This window comes from Hemicordylus capensis, chromosome 5 (genome assembly GCF_027244095.1).
Source record: "Hemicordylus capensis ecotype Gifberg chromosome 5, rHemCap1.1.pri, whole genome shotgun sequence".
Lineage (NCBI taxonomy): Eukaryota > Metazoa > Chordata > Lepidosauria > Squamata > Cordylidae > Hemicordylus > Hemicordylus capensis.
In genome coordinates this window covers 250,786,990-250,814,772 of record NC_069661.1, presented here as the reverse complement: position 1 = coordinate 250,814,772, position 27,783 = coordinate 250,786,990, and the positions used below count along the sequence as shown (strand labels likewise).

The following is a 27,783-nucleotide window of genomic DNA, read 5'->3' as shown; positions in this document are numbered from 1 at the left end:
CACCTCCAATTCAGACATCGAATTAATTGTGGAGTCTCCATCTAAATCGGCCCAAATCTGAGGGATTTTATCTGCGAAAAATTATTTAAACACATCACAGCGGATAACTGATGACTCCAAATTCTGGTTCTAGGGAGGCGGGGCAGATACTAGTCCCCTCACAACCCTGAACAACTCCGCTGGATGCGAGTCCGCAGAAGCAATATGGGCAGAAAAAAACCGCTTCTTTGCCGCATGTATTGCCTGAGCATAGATCTATGCTCAGCATGTATTGCCTGAGCATGTGCTCTATGTTGCAATCTGTCAGATTCGAGTTGAGTCTTTCTCCACTTGTGCTCCAGCCCCCTACCTTGTCACTTCAGCCCCCGTAGATCTTCCGTATACCAAGGGGCCAGTTTTGAAGCAGGTCGCAGGGGACGCTTAGGAGCAATTGTGTCTACTGCCCTGGTGAGCAAGTTGTTCCAATTCTCAACCAGGCCATCAACAGGATCACTGGCAGATCCAACATTAAATCCCTCCAAGGCTTGTTGGAATCCTACCGGATCCAATAACTTATTCGGGTGGACCATTCTAATAGGCCCCTCGCCCCTGCAGAGGTGGGAAGTGGTTGTAAGTCCGACCTTAACCAGATGGTGGTCCGTCCATGACAACAGGGAGATCGTAGGAGTCCCCACCCATGGAACACCACCCTGATCTGAGTAAAAGACCAGATCAAGCGTGTGGCCTGCAATATGCGTAGGTCCAGAGACCACTTGGGATAGGCCCATAGTTGTCATGGCCGCTTTGAACTCCTGAGCTGCCCCGGACAAATTGATTCTGAACTGAACATTGAAGTCCCCCAGCACCAAAAGTCTGTGAGACTCCAATGCGAGTTCCGCAATCAAGTCCATGAGCTCAGTAAGGGATTCCTTTGGGCAGAGGGGCGATCGGTACACCAACAGAAGTCCCAATCTATCCCTGGTCCCCAAACTCAAGTACACACATTCGAGATGGTCCGATACCCTGACAGGGACCCTGGTAAGGGAGTTCTTATCCTTATAGACCACAGCCACTCCACCTCCCTGTCCATATCCCCTTACCTGCTCCTCTATAGAATATCCTGGAGGAAGAAGCTGGGATCAGACTAGGCCACTAGCCTCCCCCAACCAAGTCTCGGTAATACACACCAGGTCGGCCCCTTCATCCATGATCAAATCATGGATGAGTTCTGATTTATTTTGGACTGACCTGGCATTGCAGAGGAGCAGGGAAAAGTTATGTGGGTTGTTGGCAGTGCTCCCCGATGTTAAAGAGCTGGTAGGACAGCCGGAAGAGGAGACAGCTATTAAGTTTCTGACTACCCTTCCCCTGGAATAGCCTGCTGACCTGCCAACATTACTTCTTCTATTCCCCACCACCACTGGAATAGCTGCCCCACATTCAACGAAGGCACTCCCTGCCTCCCCATCTCCAGACAAACCCACACACATTGCAACTTCAACCCAATTCTAAACCAACTTAAGCAGAAGCCCCACTGTTGAATGCCTCCCTCTATACAAATAGCTGGAGAAAATGTCCAGCCCTCGCCCTCGTCTCTCCCCAAAGGGGCGACCCCCTTTGGTGTCGCCCCTTCGGTGGCGGGCCCACCACGGGCAGCCTTCCTATATAGGCTGAGCAGCAAGCTCAGCAGGTGGGACCAGGAAAAACTGCCCAGTCACCCTTGCAGCCCCAGTCCTGCAAAGCCTCTCCACAACCAGTCCTGGGGAGGGGGGGATGGCAACCAAGGGGGCAGAGCAGAAGAGGCAGCCAGGCAGGCACCCCAGCCTCTCACCCTGGGGTAGATGTTGTCCTCTTCTTCTCCTCTCCAGCAGGCTTCTGGGTGTTTCTGTTGGACCCTGAAGCCTTTAAAAGCTGTTTATCAGGTCCTTCTCTTGCTTGCCTTTCTCTTCTGAGCTTGGTCTTGTGGAGATAACAGAGCCTGGACACCGTGTTGAGCTGAAACAGAAACTAACTTTAATCTTCCCTTTCCAAACCTTCCCTTCCTCTCCACACAGTGCCACCTAGTGGCCCTGAACGATATGCAACTGTTACCACAGGCCTTGGTGCTGGCTAGCTCTTTGGCCTCGTAGTTTTCCAAGCTCAATGCATGTGCAGCCTTTGGAGAAAGATTTTTTTGGCTTGCTTGGTCTATTGAATTGGGGGTGGTGGTGGATGCAATTACTTTGTCTTCGTTTTAGCCCCAGTCAGATACCATTGTGTCTGCTTCCTCTCAGCATTGCTGATGGGATGGATCAGATTCTGGCAGAAACCATCTCTCCAGAGCATACACGCAGCCTTGCTTCAAACCTCCAAACATTTTGCTGAATCAGCTTCTCTCTCTGATACATCCAGAAACTATTCATTCAGAGGCTAATGAACCGCTTATCGTTTGACTAGGCTAAAAATGGCTCCAGGAACACTTCTAGGTTTTGCTCTCCGGAGGCAAGTAGATTTATCCAGCTGTCTCGGTATTTTCCAAACTTGTGATTCCTGGCTTGTACGCTCTTCCTGCGTGGGGCGGGAGAACTCAACCTTCCAAGTGTAGCCCCAACCAGATCCTTAGATGGGCTGCTTTCACTGCCGGGTCAGCATCCTTACTTGCTAAAGCCTTTTAAACGAGGCAGATTAATTCAGGGGTTCTCGAGTTTGGTTCCACCGGATGTCGTTGGACTACAACTCCCAAAGGCCATTGTGGCTGGGGGATGATGGGAATTGTAGTCTAGCAACATCTGGAGATTCATGGTTGAGAAGCACTGGATTATTATTCTTGGCTGTGTTGCTTATGCTCTCTTCTTTATTGCTTTAAAGGATATGCCATTTTTAGTGTGTGCACTGATCCTTTTACATCATTTATGGGTTGGTTAGGTGAATGGTAACTTCCTGCTAAATTGCGTCCGCATGTTGTATGTCACTTTAGCATCTCCTCCTTCTCACTTTTAAGTTCTCTGCTGTTGACTGACCACAGATGTGCTTCGTTTACCTGCCATATTGCAGCCTGCTTGGAAGCTCTCCTCTTATTCAGAAGTGGTTTATCATCATGAAGTTTTTCACATAGGGCTCTGTGCCTCAGAGTATCTGAAGAGAGAATCTTCTAGGCATTTTAATTTAAGGGATTAGATGGACCATTCGCATGGCCATCAGCACCTCCATCAACACCTTCGGAGAAAGCAGAACCCTCCCCCCCAGTTGTTGTTTTTCCCAAAGCTGCTGGAAATAGAGGATTTTTTTTACCCTGGAGGACCTTTGGAGAAAAACAAAGCCTTGTCTGTCCTGGTCTCTGAGAGCCCGCAGGGAGGTCAGGTTAAATCCAGCGAATATGTGGACTGGCACACTCCAATTAGGAGTGGATTCGGGCTGTGGGGGAGCCTTGTCTCTAAAACCTCCTGGAGGGCTAACCTCTCGGCAGGAAAAACTGCTGCCAGTAGAACACAAGTAGGAAGTTCCCTTGGGTGCACAGACTTCATTGCACAGTTCTCTGGAACCAGGTCTCTGCCTTCTCCCATAAATATGTTGTTTGTAACACTTCTTCTCCACGAGCCAGAAAATCTTTCGCAGATGTGTAAGTCTCTCAACTTCCATGACCCTCATACTCTTGTTCTGGTGTCCAGCTCCTCAGAGGAACCCACTCTTTGCACTGATGTTACAGTTAACTCAGGCATTAGGAAGCCAGTCCGGTTTGGAGGGATGAATAAATTGGTTTTTGATTTATGTGGTCCCAGGCAGTGCGAGAGAACCTGGATGCATGTGCGATATCTGCCATTTCCCTGTGGTACATGGAGATGAAGAATCAATTGGCAGTAGCAGATGGGCGGTTACAGGTTGTTTTTTTTTAAAGAAGCAGATCATTTGCATCCATGTTTGAGGTTGCATCTGGAAACATTTAGTGGAGTTCGAGCAGCTGGGGGACATTTAAAGTCCTCTGCGGTTTTGTTCTGGGTTTTTAATCTGTTGGCTAACCCATTTCTCTTCAAGGATCATTACACACCAGCTGGGGGTAGGCTGAGCTTGAGGGAAAGCAAAGTTCAAGTGCAGAAGGAAAGCTCTCTGTTTTGTCCCATCTCTTTGTGGCTGGGGGTGATGGGAGTTGTAGTCATGGGCATCTGCAGGGCCTTTTTGGGTGGGGGCAGCAATCTTTATTGCTCCCCCTTCCTGGGAGTATGTCCCATTGAATTTAAAGGGAACTGGGAACTATCCCTTCTCTCCCCCCGCAACCCAACAACTGGGGACCCAAGGTTGAGAACTCTGGCTGTAGGCCATCTTTCAACAAAGACAATAAAAAATATTCTTGCACGGTTTGTGCAATGTGTGAATATTGTCAGTGCAGGGCAGAATGTAAAGTAAAGTGTGCCGTCGAGTCAGTGTCGAATTGTGGCGACCACAGACCCCTGTGGTTGTCTTGGGTAGAATACAGGAGGGGTTTCCCATTGCCTCCTCCTGTGCAGTATGAGATGATGCCTTTCAGCATCTTCCTGTATCACTGCTGCCTGATATAGCAGCAGCGGGGATTTGAACTGGCAACCTTCTGCTTGTTAGTCAAGCATTTCCCTGCTGCGACAGACTGTACATGCCCGCATATGTAGCTGTAACACTTGCAAAGCAGAGTGCCTAAAGGCCTTAGTTAACTGCTCTTGGGCCACTTCAGATGATCCCATCCCCACCCAGGGAGTGAGGAAGGGGATATGCCAGAAGTGGGTGCTCTGTGGATATCCTGGCATGTCCCTTGATCGAAGGGGGGCATCTGAATGGAACAGATTCAGCAAATGTTTTTTAAAGTATTTGAAGTGAGAGTGGAGGGGCCATTTGGATGATGAACAGTCCCCACTACCAAGAGATGATGGGATGTCAAGAAGACATCCCAGTGGCGGGGTACACACATTCTTATTGCGTGTGGTCAGGTCGGCAGACAAATTGTCACCCAAACTGACCCTTAATTTCTGATTTCTTGGGACTGGCTATGGTTGCAGAGTGGTCAAGGGAAGCGCTCTGCATATGATCAAGGCCGTTACTGCTGCATTTTCATAGTTAGACTACACAGGAGGTCTGGGAAGGCAGATGGATCTGAACAAGAAGCTATCCCTGTGAACTAGAGGTGTGAAGGCCTGGGAGGGGAACTGGAAAATGGGAGGGTGGGGACGACCCATTTTATTTCAGGGAAAAACCTGTGCTTCCACTTTTTCCCGGGTTTCTTCCAGGCCTTCACACCTCTACTGTGCAGCCCTGGAGCTGATTTGAACCCAATCCGCAGCACCGCACTGACTCCCCAGAGTTGGCCCCCTGAACAGAGAGCTGACCTGATGAGCCACTGGCTCAGGCCTAAATCCGTTTATGTCATTTTTGGAAGGAGCGTAACCGTTGTTGCATCCCCACAAGAGAACATCTGGATGGTTTCGGCATGAGGTTGAATGATTTGCTGGCGGAGTTAGCTTCAGAATATGCTGCTGATCCATAAGGAATGCTGCTGCTTATTTGCTTCCTAACCCCCCCAGCCCACCCCACCCCACTTGCCTTGGCTTGTCTTGCAAATGCAATTTCCAAGGGCTTTTCAGATCTGGTGGCCCAACAACGTGAGGTTGTGCTGGCCTGCCCTGCCTCGACCGTCTCCTGTCCTCAGAGATGTGGCTACTTCTAGGCCTTGGCTGGCCTCCAAAGCAATGGGTCCCTCGTGGAAGGGCATTGGGCTGGCACGAAACTATTCGGCCGCCGTTGTAGTGCAGTGCTCCACAAGCAGGCTCGCAACTTCGGCATGCCTCACTTGTTTTAATAGGGAACGCTGGTCTGATGGTGGGGAGCATGGAGAGTTCCCTTTGTTAAGCAGGGTCTGCTTTGGTTTGCATCTGGATGGGTGACTACATGATATAAGAGATGGGGCCATTGCTTAGTGGAGGAGCATCTTTGCATGCAGAAGATCTCGGGTTCAATTCCTGACATCCCCAGGTAGGGCTGGGAGAAACTCCTGCCTGAAACCTCAGAGAGCTGCTGCCAATCAGTTTCCAATCAGGCGCTCTTACCCCTGGACTTCCAGGCCGAAGTCCAGGGCCTCCGTAGCCCGTGGTCGGGGTGTGTGTCTCATCTTTAATCCTCTTTAGTCTGTCCTGGGTGGTGTCGTTGCCCAACGGAGCATGTTGATGCTTAATTTGCAGGGGAGGGTGGCCTCCAAAGTCCTTTAGGTCCAGGCTCCAAAATTACCTAGGTGCACCACTGTGTCCAATGCTGAGCTAGTTGGACCAATGAGTTGACTCAGTTTGGCAGCTTCGTGTGTGCATTAGAAGCATCGCTAGCTCAATGGCAGAGCATCTGCTTTGTATGCGGAAGATCCTGGGTTCAGTTTCCAGCATCTGGGTCAGTGTAGACAATTCTGAGCTAGATGGACCGATGGTCTGACTTGGTAGAAGGCAGCTTCCTGTGTTCTTCACTGTAGTACAATTCTACACGTCCTTGTTCTTTACCTTTTAGCTTTCTTGGTGCATGTTTGCTTGTTTTGCTGGTGTGCCATTGCTTTGAATGTTGGCCTTTGTTTAGAACCACACTGGGTAAAAGGGCTTTCTGCTCTCAATACAAGGAGATGCTTTTGTGTCCATTATTTATTGATTTATTGATTTATTCAATTTCTATACCGCCCTTCCAAAAATGGCTCAGGGTGGTTTACATTAAACAAAACAATTAAAATCAATTAACAGTTTAAAAACAGAGACTATAAAAGACCATAAAACATTAACAATTAAAACATTTCAACACAGTTTTAAAACCCTGGAAAACCAGGTTACAGCAGATTAAAAACACAACAGTTTAAAAACCCTGGAAGGCCAGGCCAAAACCGAGGGCTCTCCTGAAGGCCAATAATGAATTCATATTACAGATTTCTGCTGGGAGTGCATTGCACAGCCCAGGAGTGGCTACAGAGAAGGCCCGCCTCTGAGTCGCCACCAGACACACCGGTGGTAACTGGAGATGGACTTCCTCAGATGGCCTTAATGTGCAGTGGGGATCATGCAGAAGAAGGCGCTCTCTAAGATAACCTGGACCATATCATAGCTATGCCAGTGGCCCATAAGAATGTCCCAAATCCCCACAAGTATTCATGCTGGAGGTTGTGGGTTGAGGTGAAACACTGTGAGGCTTTATTGGGGGTGGAGAGCTTTAAAAATACTTTAGACTTGTGCAAACTGTGTGGGCAGCATTTGTTGAGCTCGGGGTGACTTGGAGCATTCCCAGACAGCAGGCTAAAACAAGGGAGAGGGATATCCTAGAGCGAATCTATTAGCCAACCAAAAAAAGATGCAAAAAGTGGATTTTTTTTACTCCAGACATAAACCGGGCTAAGCTTCATTGTGCGGTGAAAAACCCGAATCAGGGATGGGGTGCTCCCTGATAGCTTGCAGTGACTTCAGTGTAAATCTGGACAATATTTGAATACACACCTGCCCTTCTGTGGGGAAGGAAAGGAAAATTGCCATCTGGGGATGCTCCTGGGACGAAAGGTTGTCCGCCTCCTTCCCACGACCTAATGAAAATGTAATTTATGGAATCAGCTGCCACAATTGTTATGTTTTTAATCCTATTTTTATACTGCCTGATATGTACCTCTCTAGGCAGTGTACAAAATAGTGTATACAGATTAGAATTCTATGAAACACAATAAAAACAATCTCATAAAACAGGTTATTAAAATTATTTTCAGTTAAAGGCTAGTGAAAACAGGTGTGTCTTGAGGGTCTTTCTAAAAACAAACCAAGAAGGAGATGCTTTTATTTCAAACTCGAGCATAAGTATCTTTTCAGAAGGGTTAGATTAATTTCATGGTCATTGGATTAGTCGCTGTCTATTATCCAAGTTAATGAGAGGCACTGTGTATATGTGTTTGTTTATAAAAAGGTATATCCTGTTTTTATTAAAATTTCAAGGCAGCTTACATAACAGCAAAATAAAATGAAAAGCACACAGTTGCAAAAAACAAACTATAATATTAAAACACCAGGTTTAAGAGGGATACAACTTCTCAACAGGCAGTAGTAGCAAGCACTTCTCAGAACAAGTCTGTGGGTTTAAGACATGCCGCAATAGCTGCAGCAAGGGAAGTAGATTGGATCTGCTGAGGGAGGTAACTCCAAAAGAAGGGGGCCACCACAGAGAAGGTCCTGTCCCGTGTGACTGCCAGACTACTCCCCAGGAATGGTGGCACATAGGAAGATGGGCTTTATACTGAGTCAGACCGTTGGTCTATCTAGCTCAGTATTGTCTTCACAGACTGGCAGCGGATTCTCCAAGGCTGCAGGCAGGAGTCTCTCTCAGCCCTAACTGGAGATGCTGCCAGGGATTGAACCTGAGGACCAGGCGTGGAAGGAGACCAGAGGTGAACTGGGTTCAGCCCGCTGCAGCCCCCAGCCCCGCCCCCTGCGTCAGACGTCAGACACGGGGAGTAGTTTAGCTTGCAAACGTGGCTGTCCTACTTGGAAGCTTTCCAGGAGGATATGGCTGCCCAGGAACGGAGCCTATCTTGGACTAAGCACCTTGGGGCCGTGTGATCATGCTTAACTGTGTCGTCAATCTGTCAGGAGTAGGGGCTGTTTTTGAGCAACCACTGACTTCCTGTTTTGTAGGTGCGTTGCTCAGCATCTTCTTATAATAAAGTTGAAACTTAACTACTTTCCTATGTTGCCCATCTGCGAGGAATACTGCAGCAGACTGCTGTACTGCATCTGCACAGAGGGCCAGACTACAAAACGCCTCCAAAATCTCTTCTAACTCTCAAGTGCTGAGATTAACCTGCGGAACTGTCTGCCACAATAGGTGACAGCCACTAGTGTAGATTGATTTGGAAGAGGATTAGACAGGCCTGTCCTTCACAGATTTATGAACTAATAGCCATGGTGGCTTCTGGGAGGCAACCTTTTGGCCGTTATGGGAAGGAGACTGCTGGCTGAGGTGGGCCTGTAGTCTGAGCCAGGAGGGCTGGTCTTGGGTTCTTATGACTGCATCTCTGTACAGGAGAGAGAGAGAGATATATCTTTGGCATGAAATTCTAGGAAGGCTGAGAGCTCTTCAGCAAGTACCTCTTCACTGCCTCATCATCATTTCTATTATTGCTTTCTTCCAGGAGATCCTCCGCAGTCTGCTGCTTGGGTTGGCCAATGCATTCTCTATTTGTTAATCATGGTCTTTGAGAAAACTACTATTAGCCTTGTCTTACTTATTCCTGGTTGGACAAAGGTAAGCAGGGTTAATGTTGCATTTGTAAAAGGGGGAGATTGTCCAATGGCATTCAGTTGCCTAATACCTTTCTATGAACATTTAAGAGATGATCCACCCATTTAACACAACCTTATGGCAGAATCCTTCTGGGGTTCAGGTGAGATGTCTGGTTTTTTGTTTTGTTAAATATTCTTGTGTATAGAAAATGATGTGAGGAGAAGAATAGTCTAGAACTCTTCCCCCAACTTCCTAGTTTTCTGTAAGCAGAGAAGATTGCTATTTTGGGGCCTTGGATATTAGGGATGTGCAAACTGGCTCAACGTTGAGCCGGTTCGGTTCGACACTTTGGGGTTGAACCGAACCATCCTCTGTTCGGTCTGACCCCGGACCAAACCCCCCTGGATATCCGGGCGGTTCGCGGACCTCTTTTTGTGTTAAGAAAAAATACCTTATCCCCCTTGGGAGTCCCTGGAGACGGAGGAGGGGTCCGCAGAGGTCCCCCCCGCTGGTTTTCTATATGCCCCCCTCTGGCTGGTTCGGCCGGCTCTTTGGCCGGTTTTCGGCCTTCCCTGCTTGGCATGGTGGCCATTTTGGAGGCTGTGCACCTGCGCAATTGGCCTCTTCATGGCCCGGGCCATGCAGAGGCCAGTTGGGAAGGCGCATGGCCTCCAAAATGGCCACCACGCTGAGCAGGGAAGGCCGAAAACCGGCCAAAGAACTGGCCAGAGGGGGGCATATAGAAAGCAGGAGGAGGAACCTCCACGGACCCCACCTCCCACCACTTCCAGGAACTCCCCCGAGGGGGATAAGGTTAATTTGAAAAAACAAAACAAAAAAAGGTCCGTGAACTCCCCTGAACCGAGCTGGAGTGTGTGTTAGAGGGGGTGCTGGACCAAACTGGCCTGCTTGGGTTTGAGACCAGTTCAGACTTGAACCGAACCGGGCCAGCTGGTTCCATGCACATCCCTATTGGATATCTGAAGGTCTACCTGACACCCAAAGGTCTCTGATAAGATCATCATAGGGGGCTCTGCTCCATGTGCCAACAATGAGGGAGGTTTGGTTGTCATGCACATGGAACAGGGCCTTCTCAGTCATTGCCCCTAGGCTTTGAAATGCTTTCCTGGCTCTCCTTAGCCTCTATAATGGCTTTTAAAGTAATTTCTTGCCGTCAAGTTGGTGTCTACTCCTGGCACCCACAGAGCCCTGTGGTTTTCTTTGGTAGAATACAGGAGGGGTTTACCATTACCATCTCCTGCGCAGTATGAGAGGATGCCTTTCAGCATCTTCCTGTAGTGCTGCTGCCTGATGAAACATACCAGTGGGGATCCAAACCAGGCAAGTTATTTCCCTGCTGCTCCATTAAGTGGCTATAATGGCTTTTATGAAGCATTAAAAACATGACGTTTTACTCAGGCTTTTAGACAAGGGCTAGTGTGTGTGTGTGTGTGTGTGTGTGTGTGTGTGTGTGTGTGTGTATACGTGAAAAGATTGGTGGTATTTAAAATTATTGAAATCTAATATTTGTATTTAATATATTTGTATTGTTTTAAATATGCTGTAAACCGCCTTGGGATTATTTTAATGAAAGGTGGTATATAAATCTGACAATAAAACAAAAATTGAGTGCTTTCCCATTGCAATCCTTCCCCTCTTTCAAGCTGAAATAATAGGGCCCCGAAAGGTCTCTCTGTGACTTGGTTGAATGTGCAACTCTGAAAACCAAGCCAAGTAAGCTGGTCTGCACGGGCTGATTCTTTCTCGTGCCTTTGTATCGGGAAATATCCACCTGGCTACGTTCTGCATCCTTTCCTGTGTTACATTTTTAAATGAAGTGTGAGCATTCCAGAAAGCCAGCTGCCTCGCAGGGTCCCTCACCGAGGCTACAGAGGAGAAATAGTTCTGCTTGTTTTGCCCAACTGTGGAATTATCGGAGTGAGCCTGTCAGTCGGGCTTCAGGCTTAAGCCCAAAGGCAGGAAGGCGCGGCAGCAGTGATGGCATAGCGAGGGTCCCTTGAGTTCCCGTCTTGTAAACATACAAGTTGTGTGGCGTTTCCTCTTCCAGCTTCAGGAAATTCTCCTGGATTACATCCCCGACCCTCAGCTGGAGCTTGTCCTGGTGATGCTCGTCGTCCCTTTTATAGTCAATGTAAGTAAAGCTGGAAGGAAATGATCAGTCTTGACAGTTCGTGGACCGGGAAGCCTCGCTTTGCTCGGGGGGGGGGGGGAAGGGGAGCTTCCACTTCTGAATTGTCGACAAGGGAGGGACTCTGCGCTGGTGGGCTTGGCAAGGGAGGGGGGTTGTCTGGGGGAGGGGGAGAGAGCGTGACCTGGGTGATGCCGTGGAAGGTCACTGGGGCAGGCAGCTTCTGGGAAGCACTTGGCACCAACCCCAAAAAACTTGGGTCTGCTATCTGTGTGACTTCCTTTCAGAGCAGAGGGTGGAGCCCTCCGCCCACTTGGGAAAGAAGGTTCTTGAGATTCTTCTTGAAGGAGGAGGGACAAAAACCCCTCCCCTCTGTGCTGAGGTCTGAGGGAGAAGGGGGAAACGGGTCGGAGGTCCACAGGCACCCTTGGCGATGCTGGGGTTAGGGCAGGAGAGGAGAGCTGGCCTTGTGGTAGCAAGCATGACTTCCCTCTCTAGCTAAGCAGGGTCCACCCTGGTTGCATATGAATGGGAGACTTGGTGTGTGAGCACTGTAAGATATTCCCCTTAGGGGATGGAGCCGCTCTGGGAAGAGCAGAAGGTTCCAAGTTTCCGCCCTGGCAGCATCTCCAAGAGAGGGCTGAGAGAGATTCCTGCCTGCAGCCTTGGAGAAGCCGCTGCCAGTCTAGGTAGACAATGCTGAGTTAGATGGACTTATGGTCTGACTCGGCATATGACAGCTTCCTATGTAACCTGGGCAAGAACATTAGAGCCTTGCTTGGCCAGTCCCAAGGCCTATCTGGACCAGCATCCTGTTTCCTATGGTGGCCCACCAGATACCTCTGAGAAGCCCCCCAGCAGGTGATGAAGGTAGGGCTCCCTCTCCTGCCATCACTCCCCAGCAATTGGTACCCAGCTGCATCCCACCTCTGAGCCTGAAGGCAGCTTGTAGCCATCAAGACAAGTAGCCATGGATAGACCTGTCCTCCATGGGTTTGTCCAAGCCCCGCTTAAAGCCATCCAAGCTGGAGGCCATCACTGCATCCCATGGCAAAGAATGCCATATGAATCCTGCTCTGCCATGAAGCTCACTGGATGGCCATTGACAGAAGGAAGCCTTTGCATAACCAGCAAAGTTGCTCCGATGTGAAAAAGATTGCCTATTTGTCCAAAATTGTGCTAGAAGACTCTTGTGCAAAAGTTCCCTTTGGATCCAATGTGGCATGGTGCGGCTTGCACAAGTGTTGCTCCGAGCATGCTTGCACTTGTGCAACACTACTCCCAGCTCGCAAGCTTCAGGCTTGGCACAAGTAGCTAGCGCGGGAACTTTGCACTAGGGCAGTGTCCTTCTGCAAGCACTCTTGTTAGGATGCCAGCCACGATCTCTCAGTGTAGCCCCACCTCACAGGGTTGTTGGTATAAAAATGGGTGGGAGGATAACTTTGTCTGCTGCCCTGGGGAGAAAGGCAAGGGCTACAGATAGACAAACAAACCTGGAACCTGCTGGCTGGCAGGCAAGCAAGAGCATTGCAGGCTAGGAAGTTGAACTCCCGAGACTCTCCACCAGAAGAATGAGTCCAATACGTCTGCGAGATTGAAAAGAACGTAAGGTGTGGCCAGTGGCAGGCGTTGGTGGTGCCTGGTTAAGGAGGCTGACATACTTGGCTGTAGGACCCGATTAAAAGCCATCACCAACCTTCATTTTAAAAGCTTTTAATGAAATGGCAGGAAACCTCCAGCGACGCCGGCAAATTGCATCTAAAGGAAGCGTGGGGTGTGAATGGAAACCTGTTAGGCAGCTGCTGAAGCCCTTCTGGCAAAAAACCAGCCAAACGAGCAAACCCAAGATAAATAGTAGGAAAAGCTGTTGGAGAGTGGGATAGGAAAATGAGGCGCATCATGGAAGAGTGGCAAAGAAATGGAGAACAGCAGCTGCTGGGGCTCTAATCCAGATATTGTGGCCCTGATCCAGTCACGGCTTAAAAATGCACAAAGAACAAAGCCAAATACACTTAGCCATTTTGATCCTAAGTGTCTCCCTCAAGCCACAGCATTGCACCTGCCTCCAGTAGGTGGGCCTTGGAGTGCTTGTAAACAAAACTCATCCCAACAGCCCTTTGGCTATCTAGGTTAGCCAATGCAACGTTGACTTCTGAAGAGTTGTCTGTGCAATGCTGTGGACTACAGTTCTGCTGGGTTTTTTTTAAAGATTAGAATTCTGAGGGAAAAGCAACACGAAATCTCCAACCAAGCTGGAATTCTTAGATGTCTGGCTGCAGTAAGTATTTTAGCAGGAAGCCAGATTAAATTATTTGTAGAATGGCCGTGATCATGCAGTGAATAGTGCTGCATGATCATAACTTGGGTGCAAATATTTTCATGGGTGTCCCTCCCCGGCTTTTTATTTTTGGATATTTTTTCAAACATTTACAAATGCAGTTGGACAGTAACACAGGCAAATTAATGAATCGACCCTAGAAATACTAAGCATTATCCACAGTAACATCAGGTAACTATAAATACAATTGTAGAATGAAAATGTACACCACCCAGAACCCTCGGATAGAGAGGTATAGAAATATAATAAATAAAATAAATAATTTTAGAATGAATTCAACTGATGAGGTAGGAGCAAACCAAACTGCATGTGGCCCCTACATATCTCAGCAGCACAGTAATCTAACTAAACCCTTAAGTGATATGACCGTTTCTGAACCCAAATTTGAATGACTTGAGTGTGCGATGTCTTGGTTGTGCCTATATGTGTACTTGGCCGAAACTGTGCCCTAGGTGCTTGCCCTGAGATTAGTTGGGGAAAACGCAGAAAGAAACCACTTCCCTTGATATTTTTCCTATATAAAATGGCTTATGTTTAATGCCAAAGCCCTTTGGCAGGAAGGTTGATGTTTAAACGCTTAAAATGAAACACAGCACGGCTTTGTTTCTGATAAATCAGTCCCAGCATTTTTTGTAGATGGGCTCCTTGAAGTCTTGCCAGGAAGGCATGAATAGATGTGCCTCCTCCAAAATGCTGGCTTCTGTATTGTGGCTGTATGGTGTATGTGCTGGTGGGGCTGGGATTTCTCTTATATTTTTGAGAAATGGAAGGATGCGTTTGAACTCTCTGGTGCTCCAGTTAGTGTGGTGTGGCCAGAATCCATCAGCCTTTTGCTGAGAAGCCTCCTGCCTTCTGCCTTTAGAAGTTGACAGCAAAACCCTCTCCACCCTTCTCCAGGTATTCATATTCTTTCCCCCCCTTCTCATTTTTAAGGCAGTTATGTTCTGGGTGGTGGACAGCTTGATCATGAAGAAGTACAAGCGGAAGGACAGTCTCGAAATCAGTGGCATGATGGATACCCCTCATGCTGTGAAGGATGAAGAGTACCAGGTAGGGACAGAAGGGTTGCTGCTGTTGTATTCAATTGCCAGTCATAAACTTTGCTCTGTGGCTGCTTGTCATGAAAGCAGCGTGCTCAAGATACAAGAAAGGCTACTGCTTGCTTGTGTTGGCCAGCATCCTCACCAACTTTGCACAGGTGAGTTCCTTTGCACTGGGAGCTTGTGTTCCGGGTATGCGTTGCACTAGCACAATGCTGTTGTGCTGGTTCAAGAATGTTGCACAAAGAAAGGAACGTCGTCTGTCTTTGCCCTACAACCTTCTTGCGTGTCCCAGAGAAGCAGTTGTGCAGCAACGTGGAGCACTACAGCTGCACACAACTCTGCAAGCTTCTTGTGCAAGTGCAACGTCATTCATTGCACAGGTGCACCATTGGATATCTGCCATTATTTCCACCATAAGATGACTTCTTGTTGGTAATTCCCCAGTTGACGGCATCCCTGGTCAGCACTAACTTTTAAATGGGGGCCCTAAATTGATCTGAAGAAGGCTTGAAGGTCCAGTAACATTTCCTCCATCCACTGGCTTGCATCCAGGTTCAACAAGATAGGGACAAAGGGGTCTTCAATCCCCCCTGCCCCAATGTCAACCCCAACTGAGGCTTTGGCAGAATCTTCGCCTTGCACACCTCAGATATGTCCCCTTTTCCTTCCCTCCCAGAGCATGTGGCAGCCTGGTCGTGTGGGGGTTGGGCAAGTAAATCCAACTGGGGGCTTGGGTGCTCTAGGAGGCAGAGGTAGGGTCATGCCCCCCCCCCATTTGGTTGCGATAACAGGCTCATTGTTTCAGGCCATTCCTCTAGCCCAGAAGCAGATCTACTCTAAACAGCAGCAGTTGTCTGAGGCCTTGGACAGAGCTACTTCCAGCATCTGCTAACCAAAGATGCCAGGGAGTGAACCAAGCATGTGCACTAAGCGCTAGCTTTTTTCCAAGGTGCATAACCCAAAGGAGGACTCTGCCAAAGCTCATGTTGTTCACAGGGACCAATTAAGCTTTTTGCTGCCCATAGGCAGCTAAGGATTTGCCACCCCTCTCTGTGGACAGCAGTGACTGTGTGTGGGGGGGGGGCGGGGGTTGAGGGGAAAGTCCCCCCCTTTCACCCTTTTTTAAAATGCTGATGATGAGCGGGATGTAGGCAATGGAGGACGCAGTGGTGGTTGCTTCAGAGCGGGGGAGCTGGGGGGAATGCCCCCCGTTTACCTTCTAACACAACACCACTGCCTACATGATGGGATGGGGCGATGGGGGTGGCAAGAGAGAATGCTCCTTGCAGCTCCACTCGTTCTAAAACGACACCGCTGTGCAGTGGGATGGGGCAACGGGGCTGGGGGCAGTGAGAGAGAGAGAGAGCGCTCCTTCCCAAATAACTGAATGGCCCTGTCTGCAGATAGCCCATTTGGGGCCTTTCTCCCCACGCTCACGGAGGGAGGGACTTTTGCCTCTCTCCCCACAGCCACCCCCAAAGAGGGGCGGCAGAAGCTGAGGAACCACAAAATTTGCTGCTCCTCAAATTTTGCCGCTGTGGGCAAATGCCTACTCTGCTTCTCCATTAATACACCAGTGGTTGTTCATGCTGGAGCAGTGCGGATGATGAGTCCTTTGTGCTTCAGCTTGCCTTGGAGAAAGTTCATAAAGAGAGGACGGGGTCCTTGGAAGCTATTGAGGGCTGCGTAGTAAGAGCCTGAGGGTGGATTGGGCCCCCGGGCTGCCCCTTGTCTGTCCCAATGTAACATTTTTACATTGTATTTTCTTGTGGAAAATACAGGTACCTGGCTGTCAGATCCCAGACCAAATCTGGAAGTGTTTCCATGGGGGCCAATATATTGTGGAAGATTTTCCATCTGTTTATATGTTGCCGATTGCTAACGGAGTGTGTGGATAGGCACAGAGTCTCCTCTCCACAAGGTCCTGTAAAGGCTGTGGGGCCTTTGGGGGTGCTGGGAAGTTACCGCAAGGTATGCCCCGGAATGGTAGCTTTGGATCCCAGATGTTCCCCACACACAACCCAAAAAACACCCTGGAAGAAGTGGAGAGCCACGGGATGCTTGAACAAAGGTTCCAAAGGCTGGAACTTGTCAATCAAGTGGACACAGCCAAGAACACTGGACATGTGGGCGGTGGAGGAGGGTGAACAAAGGAACTGGGAGAAGTAGGGAGGGAGGGCGCAAGCAAGGGAAACAACATCATTTTGATAAGACCCTCCTAAACGTACCTGTCGCCTCCCTGCTGCCCATCCCTGCCCTATTCTGTCCCTTCCTCTTCGTTAACACACAGGAGACTTCTGATCCGACACACCACTTTTTGTCTTAGCTTTGACTTATTTTTTAAAGATTTCTGCTCCACATGTTTGTAGTCAATGCCTACAATAGCCACGAACCAGGGGGACCAAAAGCCAGTCTAAATGAAAGTGAGGAATAAAACCACACAGCCCTTTCCTAACATAGACCAGGAGATTCATAATTGCAACTTCTTCCACAGTCGTAAGTTCAAAGGAAAGGATCCATAATATTTTTCCTGACAAGTCTTTGTTTCCACTCTTGGCTAATGCCCTCATGGGCTGGGGGCAGCATCCCGTCTCCCTTGTTTACAGATGTGTTTATGGTCGAAGGGCAGAACAAGGTTAGTAGATAGATAGCGGTCCCTTTCATTTCCCTTCCTTGCACGTGCTCCTGTATGTTTGCTGTGTGACCATCCTAGAGTTCTCTTCCCCTGCTCTTTATTGCAACCTAAATTTTCAACTCTCTATAAGAACATCCCTGCTGGATCAGGCCCAAGGCCCATCTAATCCAGCATCCTGTTTCACACAGTGGAACACCAGATGCCTCTGGGGAGCCCACAGGCAAGAGGTATCTGCATGCCCTCTCTCCTGCAGTTGCTCCCCACTATAAAAGACCCATGGAGGAGGAAGGGGAGACCTCTTGGCTTACTGCTGCAATCTTCTAGCCTGTTGTGGACAATAGTACTTGTGCTTGCACGCGCTCTCTCTCTCTCCCTCCACAGCTTTTTTTCGTATCTCTCTACCTATTTCGGAAATTACCAAGCTATGCATAAGTACTGTTACCATAGTGTAAGAAACTGATAATTTGATTGATGTATATCTCTGTGTGATTCACAAGTCTGGTGTTGTCTGCTCCCCGGTAGTGGTGAGTCCGAGCCGGTCCGGCGGCCATTCTAAGGAATGGCCGAACTGCCGGACCGGTTCGGCTCTTGGTGGTCCGGGTCCGGGTGGGGGGTATGACTTTAAGGGCGGGAGGGCTTGCTTACCCCTCCCGCCTCTTTGGCCCCCTCCAGCGCCCGTATTTAACTTAAAAGCGGGGCGCTGGAAACCAGCCGCCGCCGCTACCGCCGCCCCCCCCGAGCAGATTAACAATTAAGGGTGCCCCTGCCGTCGCCCGCCCGCCAGCCAGCCAGCCAGCCCTCCCTCCCAGCTGCCCGCCCGCCTGAGTGTGTCCTTACCCAATGCTTGAAGTAAACGAGAGGAGCTACCGAACGGAGCTCCTCTCGTTAGCAAGGCCTCCAGAAGACTGAAGGCGCTTTGCGCGCGCGCGCATGCACTTTGCGCACGCGTGCATGCGCGCGCCACAAAGGACGCCGGAGGCCCGGTCTACCCGCCGGGAAAAGGCCGGGTAGACCGGGCCTCCGATCGCCGGAGGCCCGGTCTACCCTGCCGGGCCGGGTAGACCGGGCCTCCGATGATCGGAGGCCCGGTCTACCCGGCCCTTTTCCGGCAGGTAGACCAGGCCTCTGGCGTCCTTTGCGGCGCGCGCATGTGCGCACACGCAAAGCGCCTTCAGTCTTCTGGAGGCCTTGCTAACGAGAGGAGCACCGTTCGGTAGCTCCTCTCGTTTACTTCAAGCATTGGGTAAGGACACACTCGGGCGGGCGGGCAGCTAGGAGGGAGGGCTGGCTGGCTGGCTGGCGGGCGGGCGACGGCAGGGGCACCCTTAATTGTTAATCTGCTCGGGGGGGGCGGCGGTAGCGGCGGCGGGGGGCGGCTGGTTTCCAGCGCCCCGCTTTTAAGTTAAATACGGGCGCTGGAGGGGGCTGAAGAGGCGGGAGGGGTAAGCAAGCCCTCCCGCCCTAAAAGAAAGGGCCCCCCGTCGGTGCCGGTCCGGACTGGGCCGGACCGTGCACATCCCTACTCCCCGGTGCTCTCTGTTTTGGTGCTTGTAATTCTTCCAGGTTTCTGCTCTGGGGAGAGGCCATAGCTTTGAATGCAGAAGGTCTTGGGTTTAGTCTGGAGTACCTCCAGGGACTTTTACACACAGCAGTAAAAGCGGTCAACTTTACTGCAAGTTTATGGGGAGGCTTTACTGCGAACCCATAGATGTCCCCCAAAAACCAACACAAATAGTGGATTTTTTTTTACCCTGGATATAAATGGGGCTACACTCTAATGAGCAATGAAAAACCCAAATAGTGTATGAACTGCTCCCCAATAACCCGCAGGGACTTCAAGATAAATCTGGCCAATATGTGAACGCACCCCCTCCATTCTGGAGGAGATGCGAGTTAAAGGGCTTTAAAAGCCCCGTTTGAACAACTTCCAGGTAGGGCTGGGAAAGCCACGTCTTTCTGAAACCCTGCAGAACAGCCAGTCAATGTAGACATTACTGACCTAGCTGGACCAATGGACCAACCCAAAAGGCATTATTATCTGTTCAATTGCACCACAATGTGGATGCCGCAGAGCTGCCTGCCTTCCAAGGATGGTACTTGATTGCATCTCTGCTTCAGTCTTTGTTCTCATTTGGTCAGGGAACACACCCATAGCAGTAACTCATGCAGAGGAGCACAGAGGTGGGCAGTTCTTTCCTCTACACACGATTATATATAATGGCAGTGAGTGAAGAAATGGCTCTCATTTTAATTTAGAAAAAATTAGGTGCTTCTGCTGTCAGAAGTGCCGTCAGCTAGGCTTACTGAATCAAGCTTCTCAGGGGCAGTAAAACAAGAGCTTGACTAGCACCAAAAGTGATGGTGTGGAATGCAAGCTTTCAAGTTACACAAAACTCTTCCTCAGGCTGGATGCTTAAGAGAAGAAAGAGGGGGAAATATCTCTTGGGTGAATGTGTGAAGGCTCTGCAGGTTTCATCTTAGGCTGGCAATGAAGGGAAGCCCATGTAGATGAACACAGAACTCTGTGCAGAAGAGTGGAAGTTATACAGAGGAATCCTGGGCCAGAAAAGCATTTGCTTCTCTGGCACAGGATTCTTTTGGTCATGTTGTATTTATTTACAGCACCGAACATTTTTACAATGCTTTTCATCCCACAAGACTCTTGGAACAGTTTACATAAATACTGTATAAAAATAGCAAAAGGGATGTTTATAGGTTCCCCTGCTAACTAAGCAAAGAGGCACCTTTTTAAAAAGGGGTGATTCTCTTCATTTAGCAGGGGGAGAGCAACTGGCCCTTTCCATCCCCAGCACAACATCCCTCCAGTGGCTGTTGCTGGGGTCTATCTTGTGTTTCTTTTTAGATTGTGAGCCCTTTGGGGACAGGGATCCATCTTTATTTATTCTTATCATTATTATTTCTCTGTGTAAACACCGCTTTGGGAACTTTTGTTGAAAAGAGGTACATAAATATTTGTGGTCGTTAAAATGGTAGGAAGCATAGTTGGCTTTTAAATAGTTTATTTAAAGAGTTGGCGATGATGACACTTTGCCTTCCTGATGGCTTCTGCTCATGGGGCAATTTGTTCTAATAGCCCCTGGAAGTGGGGAGGGGCAATTTTTTAAAAGTGGTTACCAGGGTCTGTATCTAACTTTAATCAAACTCATATGCCCTCTGATTGCACTGTCTTGTCATGGTTCCCTTCTGTTCATAAAAATATTGTGCTGATCCAAAGGGCCCTCTTCGCTTCTACTGCCCTGTCCTCAGGTGGTGAAAATGTGGCAGGGAGGGGATCTGATGTGTTTTGAGGGATGGGGCAAACTTCTCAAAGTCCCAGTTCTTGCTGCCAGCAGCAGATATACTAGTTCTTCATCCTGCCCCGCCACCTGCACTTAATGCTGTCCCTTTTCCAGGCAGTAGCAGCACTGTTTTACCCAGAATGCACCAGGGGTGGAATGGTGGGCAGCTGCAACGGACCACTGGGAAGACCTGCAGTGCTTCTACCACTGCCCTTGCTTGCAGAGATGCAGCATTAAAGAGTAAAGCGATGCTGCCCCTGAAAACGCTGAGTAGTTCGTTCCTCGGTCAAATCGGCAAAGTTCTCCCCATTTCAAACTGGGACTCAACAAATATGCAAACTCCTGGGTCCAGGAGGACTCCCCCCGCCACCCCCCCCAAAAAAACCCCACGAGAATATTTGGCTCCGAACTAGGGCAAAGCCAGACTTTCTCTCCGTTCAGTCTCCTAACTTGTTGCTTTTCTTGGGGAGTGTGTTCTGCTTGGTGGTGGCATTTCTGTGTGCTTTGTAGCAACAAAATGCCTTGGAGTGGACAAACAATGTCAAACAGTGTTGGTGCAAGTTAGATATAACCCTCCAGGGTAAAGGTGAACGTTATCTGGTCCTTGTTCTCCAATGTGTTATTCTGAGCTCCTGATAAGACTTTATACGCTTTCGGTGGCAAAAGACACTGTTGCTTTGTGCCCTACGTAAATGGGCTTTTTTCTAAACCCTTTATTGCAACTTCTCCTCCTCCTCCCTCCTAGAGGGCTGTTCCACACCCATATGATACAGCCACTGCATAGTAGCCCTTTTAGATAACCTTACGTTGAGGCTACCTAAAATGTTGAGCCATTCCTGTACTCTGTCTTAATGAAACTGACTGATTTTTCTGTGGCACCAGTGAATATGGAATATGAAGTATTGTCAACTCTAGTCCTATTCACACATTATAAGCCCATTCACACGTTCTGGTCAACTCTCGTACAAGTGTACAGTACACACAGGTGCAGATCTGTACAGATACAGTCATTCACATGTTATGCTGAACGTAGGTACAGAAGTACACTTCCAATCTATACCTATCTGTGAGAGTGACACAGAACAATAACACTTTTAGTTTAGTTAATAAAAGCTTAGTTTTTAGCTTATTTAATAATAAAACATGTAGCTTTTAGTAGTAATTTAACTTTAAATTAATAAAACTCATCCAATAAAAACACACAAAACAAGAAAGACAAATTGCAATATGAAAGAGATGCCACTTTAAAGAAGGGTATTATTGTATCCCTATTCCTGACCTGCTTGTTAGTGAGGAGACCCTCTTCATCACTTCCTAGAGTGGCTCTGTCAATGGTAGATCATGCGAAAACAGCTTCCTCTCTAGGAAACTCTTCTATGGCAGTATGTGTATTTGGTCCAGTTCACATGATACTGTCTGCAGGACCCGACCACCACATGATTTCAAACAAGGTTGCACACATCCAGCCCCCAGCTTGGTGTGCTCTACACACCCATGTGCAGGGTGGAACGTCTGAACTGCCCCTAATGGTGTGCTTTGTAGTATTCCCACTTTGCCATGTGGGGCAGTTTGGATGTTCTCCTCTCCATGTAAACATGCAGAGCAGAATGACACCTTGACTGAGGAATTGGGTGTAGAAACCCTTAGTTGTAATCATGTGGTAGCTGTGGCCAGTGGCCAGTATTTTTTGGACCTGACCTGTGTGATGAGCAATTGAAGGCTGGAAAGGAGCTGTGAGGAAAAGCACAGTGGTGAGAATTCTGGGATGCCTCTGACATGATTCCAGTGATGTCAGCCTTTCTCTTAGTTTTACACTGTTCCCGATATTTCCTCAACACACTTGCCCCTGAGTAACTATTACGCCAATCATAGGAACATAGGAAACTGCCATATACTGAGTCAGACCATTGGTCAATCTAGCTCAGTATTGTCTTCACAGACTGGCAGCGGCTTCTCCAAGGTTGCAGGCAGGAATCTCTCTCAGCCCTATCTTGGAGATGCTGCCAGGGAGGGAACTTGATACCTTCTGCTCTTCCCAGAGCGGCTTCACCCCCTGAGGGGAATATCTTGCAGTGCTCACACATCAAGTCTCCCATTCATATGCAACCAGGGCAGATCCTGCTTAGCTATGGGGACAAGTCATGCTTGCTACCACAAGGCCAGCTCTCCTCTCCAAATCGCTGTGAAGCTGAATACAGCTGTCTTCAGTGGCTGGCATCCTGACTCAATTTTACTACAGGAAGTCCTACTGAAATTTAGTCGTCCTTTAGAGCAGAGCTTGACGAATCCCAGGCATTGGGAATCCATGGCACCTACTCTTGGATGTTCGGAAATAGAACTATTTTAATAAATTAGGAAGTTCTGCCCCACCATGCCAGTCACCCACGTGCCTCGCTACTCATGGCTACGACGGGGCTTGTCTGTAGAGAAAAGTGCCCTCCCCATGATGGCAGGTACATCCATGATGGCGGGGTGGATCGATCCCAGTGATTGTTGTGGGGGCAGAACTTGCTCCCCCTTCTCCCTGTTCTACATGGCTACAGTTGGGCTTTTTAATAACATCTGTAGAGGCTCATGTTGTTCATAAAGGGGGTCAAAAGAAGCCAATTTATCCTCCCCCACCCACAAGGTCCATCACTAAGTCCAGTAACCTTGTCCCGCGCCCACTATCTGGCTCCTCGATCCAAAGAAAAATGCTCCAGGCCAGCTCCGGAGTAGCTTAGTCTGCATGTCAGTGTTCTCAATGGGGACAAGCCACAGTCCTTCCAATTATTGCCTCCCTCATTACCTTCCTCTCTGCGGCATCACAAACGAGATCTTCGAATTAGTATTTAAATCCTGCTAAGCTAGAAGGCCTTGCTTCCTAAAACGCTTGACGTGAAGGTGTAGCGAGTTGCTGCTGGACTAGTTGGAAAGTGAGGGGTTGCTTGGGGCTGACCTGACTCGCCATTTTTGCTCACCCAGCTGAAAACTAGATCTGGCCGGCTTTGTTCGTGCTGCTCTGGAGATGCAGAGTCTCTTTCTCTTGACTCCTGGGATCACTGGGGGGGCAAGTGCCTCTGGGTTTATCGGCATCCATCAGGTCTGTCTAGCGGGAGGCGCCATCGGCTATCTGTCCTGCTTGAATTTCAGACCTATCTTGGAAATACAAGCTTCCATTCTTCACAGGGCAGAATGCAATCGGGTTGAGGAGTATACATTTTCTGCAGGCTATACATGCTGAATTGGCACATCCAGTACCGTCTTGCCTGAACACCGTAATCATGGCATTTTTAAAAAGCAAGTCAATAGAAACCTCTTCATGTTTTCTTTAGCAGTGAACTAAACCCCTGGGTAGTCACGCAGCTCTGAAAAGATAAGTGCGAAGGCACACATTTGTTGAGATGTCCTGGGGATGGGGCCATAGTGCCATACTAGAGCATCTGTGTTGCATGCAGAAGGTCCCAGGTTCAGTCCCTGGCAGCATCTCCAGGTAAGGCAGGGAAAGACTCCTGTCTGAAACCTTGGAGAGTTGCTGCCAGCCGGTGTAGACAGTACTAAACTGGATGGACCATAGTCTGACTCCGTGAAGCTCTTCTTACCCTCAGTGAGAAGAACTTCTGGCGGGTCTGCGGGGAGAGTGGGCTTAGCCCACTCCCCCTGCAGACGATCTTGCATGCAGCCCTGCCACTCACACAGCTACTGGCTCCGTCACGGGGCCGGTGGGGGCTGCGGGGATCAGGGGCCGCATGGCCCCCGGAAGTTCCAGGGGGCCCCGTGCAAGTGCACGAGGCATTCTGAAGAGACCGCCCCCCCAAGGCCAGGAGACTGGCTGCAGCTTCCCGGTTGGGGTCTACTCATGTGTCGCAGCACACGAGCAAGAAAATGAGGTTTAACGCAACACTCGCTCCGTTAACCTCATTTAAAGGGAGGGGGGATTAGGTGGGCTAGGCTCCCTTAGCCCGCTTTCTACTGATTGTGGGAATAGCTTCAGTATATGGTAACTTGAGGGTGTTGGACACTGTCCAAAACTCCTTGGAGGAAGGGTGGAGTCTGAGCATCCCTTCCCCATTTCTCTGTGTAGATGTCCTGTTGATGGTTGATCGTGTGAGTGGTGATTTGGGTATCTTTGGTTCAAACGGCATCTTGGCTTCACATTTTAGTAGGCAGCCTGTATGTAATGGTTGAAACGTTGAATTATGGCTGAGTAGATCCAAGCTGAAATCTCTGCTCAGCTTTAAAGCTTTTTAAAACCTTGGACCAGTTACTGTCATTCTAACCAACCTTTCAGGGATGTTGCTGTTCACATTATAAAGGAAAAGAGAAGAGGGCCTGTAAAGAAATCCAGAATCTCTCCCTACTGACTTCCATCGCCACCCCCACCCCATTTTAGCCAAATTCTGCCCCCCTTAACCTTCCAAAAACCGTAGCTAAGCCAGTTGGGCCTCTTTAGGGACTCACTGAAGTTTGAATGCTGATGGTTGTTCGGATAAAATGGAGTGTCTGGAGGAAACGTATATGACTGGCATTCTCAAAATTGGGTCCACAGAAGCTATTGGACTACACCTTCCGTCACCCCCTTCCACAGTGCTCTTCTGTCACAGTGGTGGGGATGATGGGAGTTGTAGTCCAACAGTATCTGGGCACCTGGGTTTAAGAATCCCTGTTGTACACCATCCCACACTTCTTGGAATGAGGGTGGGATACAAGCATCTCCCCTTCCCACCACTTCCCTATGTAGAGTGTTCTGTAGATGTCATGTTGAAAAGTGGTGTGTATCAATAACTAGTCTAAATAACTATAAATGGCAATATGGACTAGCAGACTTGTCACAACTGGTTTGGTTACCCAGTAAGTGAAACTAGACTTTTTTTCTTGCATAGTGCTTAAAGAATGAAACCATATATGAACCAAATGCTTGAAATGCACTAATATATCATTAAGCAAAATGTCCAGTGTTCATTTTGGGACCAATTTGTCTGGGATGGCTCCGGAGTTGATAGTGGCCATGACAACTATGGGCCTATCTCAAGTGGTCTAGGGACTGACACCCATTGCTGGCCACACGCTTGATTTGATCTTTCACTTCTATCAGGGTGGTGTTCCTTGGGTGAGAACTCCTGAGATTTCCCCATTGTCATGGACGGACCACCATCTCTTCCCACCTTCTCAGAGCTGAAGGGCCTATTAGGGTGGTCTGCTCGAGAAGGTTACTGGATCCAATAGGATTTCAAGAAGCCTTGGAGGGATTTAGTATTGGCTCTGCTGGTGATCCTGTTGATGCCCTGGTGGAGAACTGGAACAGCAAGCATGTTACCCCTGCTAACTTGGCAAAGAGGTACCTTTTAACATGGTGATTCTCTTTATTTAGCAGGGGAAGAGTAATTGGCCCAATCCACTCCCAGCATAGTACCTCCAGTGACTGTTGCTGGTGTCTATTTTATGTTTCTTTTAGATTGTGAGCCCATTGGGGACAGGGATCCATCTTGTCTTATCTTATTAATTTATTATTTCTCTGTGTAAACCACCCTGAGCTATTTTTGGAAGGGCAGTATAGAAATTGAATGAATGAATGAATGAATAATAAACTTACTGGGGCAGTAGACATGATTGCTCCTAAGCGTCCTCTCTGACCTGCTTCAAAACTGGCCCCTTGGTATACGGAAGAACTACGGGGGCTGAAGTGGCAAGGTAGACGACTGGAGCGCAAGTGGAGAAAGACTCGACTTGAAGCCGACAGATAGCAACATAGAGCGCATTTGAAGATCTATGCTCAGATGATACATGTGGCAAAGAAGCGATTCTTTTCTGCCCATATTGCATCTGCGAGTTCACATCCAGTGGAGCTGTTCAGGGTTGTGAGACATCTAGTATGTGCCCCTTCTACTTTGAATCAGAATTTGGAGCCATCAGTTACCCACTGTGATGTGTTTAATGAATTCTTTGTGGGGAAAACTCTTGTATTCGGGCCGACTTAGACTCCATCTCTACAATTACTTCAGTCTCTGATGTGGAGGTGTCTAGCGACTCCTCTTGTGTGGTTAAGTTGGATCAGTTCCAGTTTGTGACTCCTGAGGTGGACGAACAGATTGGAACAGTGCTACCTACCACCTGTTCACTTGACCCTTGCTCAGCATGGCTTAAACTATCTGGCAGGAGGGTTGTTGTGGAAGGCCTGAGAGAAATTATAAGTGCTTCTCTGAGGGAAGGCAGGATGCCTCCTAGTCTTAAGGAGGCAATTATTAGACCGCTTCTGAAGAAGTCTACCTTGGATCCCTCAGAGTTGAGCAACTACAGGCCTGTCTCCAACCTTCCGTGGCTGTGCAAGGTAATTGAGAGGGTGGTGGCTTCCCAGCTCCAGACAGTCTTGGAGGAAACTGATTATCTAGACCCATTTCAAAATGGCTTCCGGGCTAGCTATGGGGTGGAGACTGCCTTGGTCGGCCTGATGGATGATTTCCAATTGGGAATTGACAGAGGAAGTGTGACTCTGTTGGTCCTTTTGGACCTCTCGGTGACTTTCAATAGTATTGACCATAGTATCCTTCTGGAGCATCTGAGGGGCTTGGGAGTGGGAGGCACTGCTTTGCGGTGGTTTGGCTCCTACCTCTTGGGCAGGTTCCAGATGGTGTCCCTTGGAGACTGTTCTTCAAAATCTGAACTTTTGTGTGGTGTCCCTCAGGGTTCCATATTGTCTCTGATGTTGTTTACCATCTACATGAAACCACTGGGCGAGATCATCAGGAGATTTGGTGTAGGGTGCTATCAGTATGCTGATGACACCCAAATCTATTTCTCCATTTCATCTTCATCGGGAGAAGATGATGACATGGAGAAGATGATGACATCATCATCGGAAGAAGATGATGACATTAACCTCCCTAAATGCCTGCCTGGAGGTGGTAATGGGCTGGATGAGGGATAAAAAACTGAGACTGAACCCAGATAAGATGGAGGGTTCTCATTGTGTGGGGTCGAAACTCTGGAGATGAGTTTGATCTGCCTGTTCTGAGTGGGGTCACACTTCCCCGGGAGGAACAGGTTCACAGTCTGGGGGTGCTTCTGGATATGAGCCTCTCCCTGGTATCCCAAGTTGAGGCAGTCTTCAGAAGTGCCTTCTATCAGCTTTGGCTGAT

The 27,783-nt window shown here is 48.8% G+C and overlaps 1 protein-coding gene across 1 annotated transcript in view; it reads left to right on the top strand.

Annotated features, from left to right (window-relative positions):
• The window catches only part of LOC128327361 (store-operated calcium entry regulator STIMATE-like), a 59,410-nt gene that overhangs the window by 28,586 nt on the left and 3,041 nt on the right, over positions 1-27,783 (top strand). Inside the window, exons 5-7 of the mRNA XM_053256137.1 lie at positions 9,113-9,225; positions 11,273-11,356; positions 14,625-14,741. Coding sequence (XP_053112112.1) covers positions 9,113-9,225; positions 11,273-11,356; positions 14,625-14,741 — 314 coding nt within the window. The remainder of the gene's footprint in view (positions 1-9,112; positions 9,226-11,272; positions 11,357-14,624; positions 14,742-27,783) is intronic.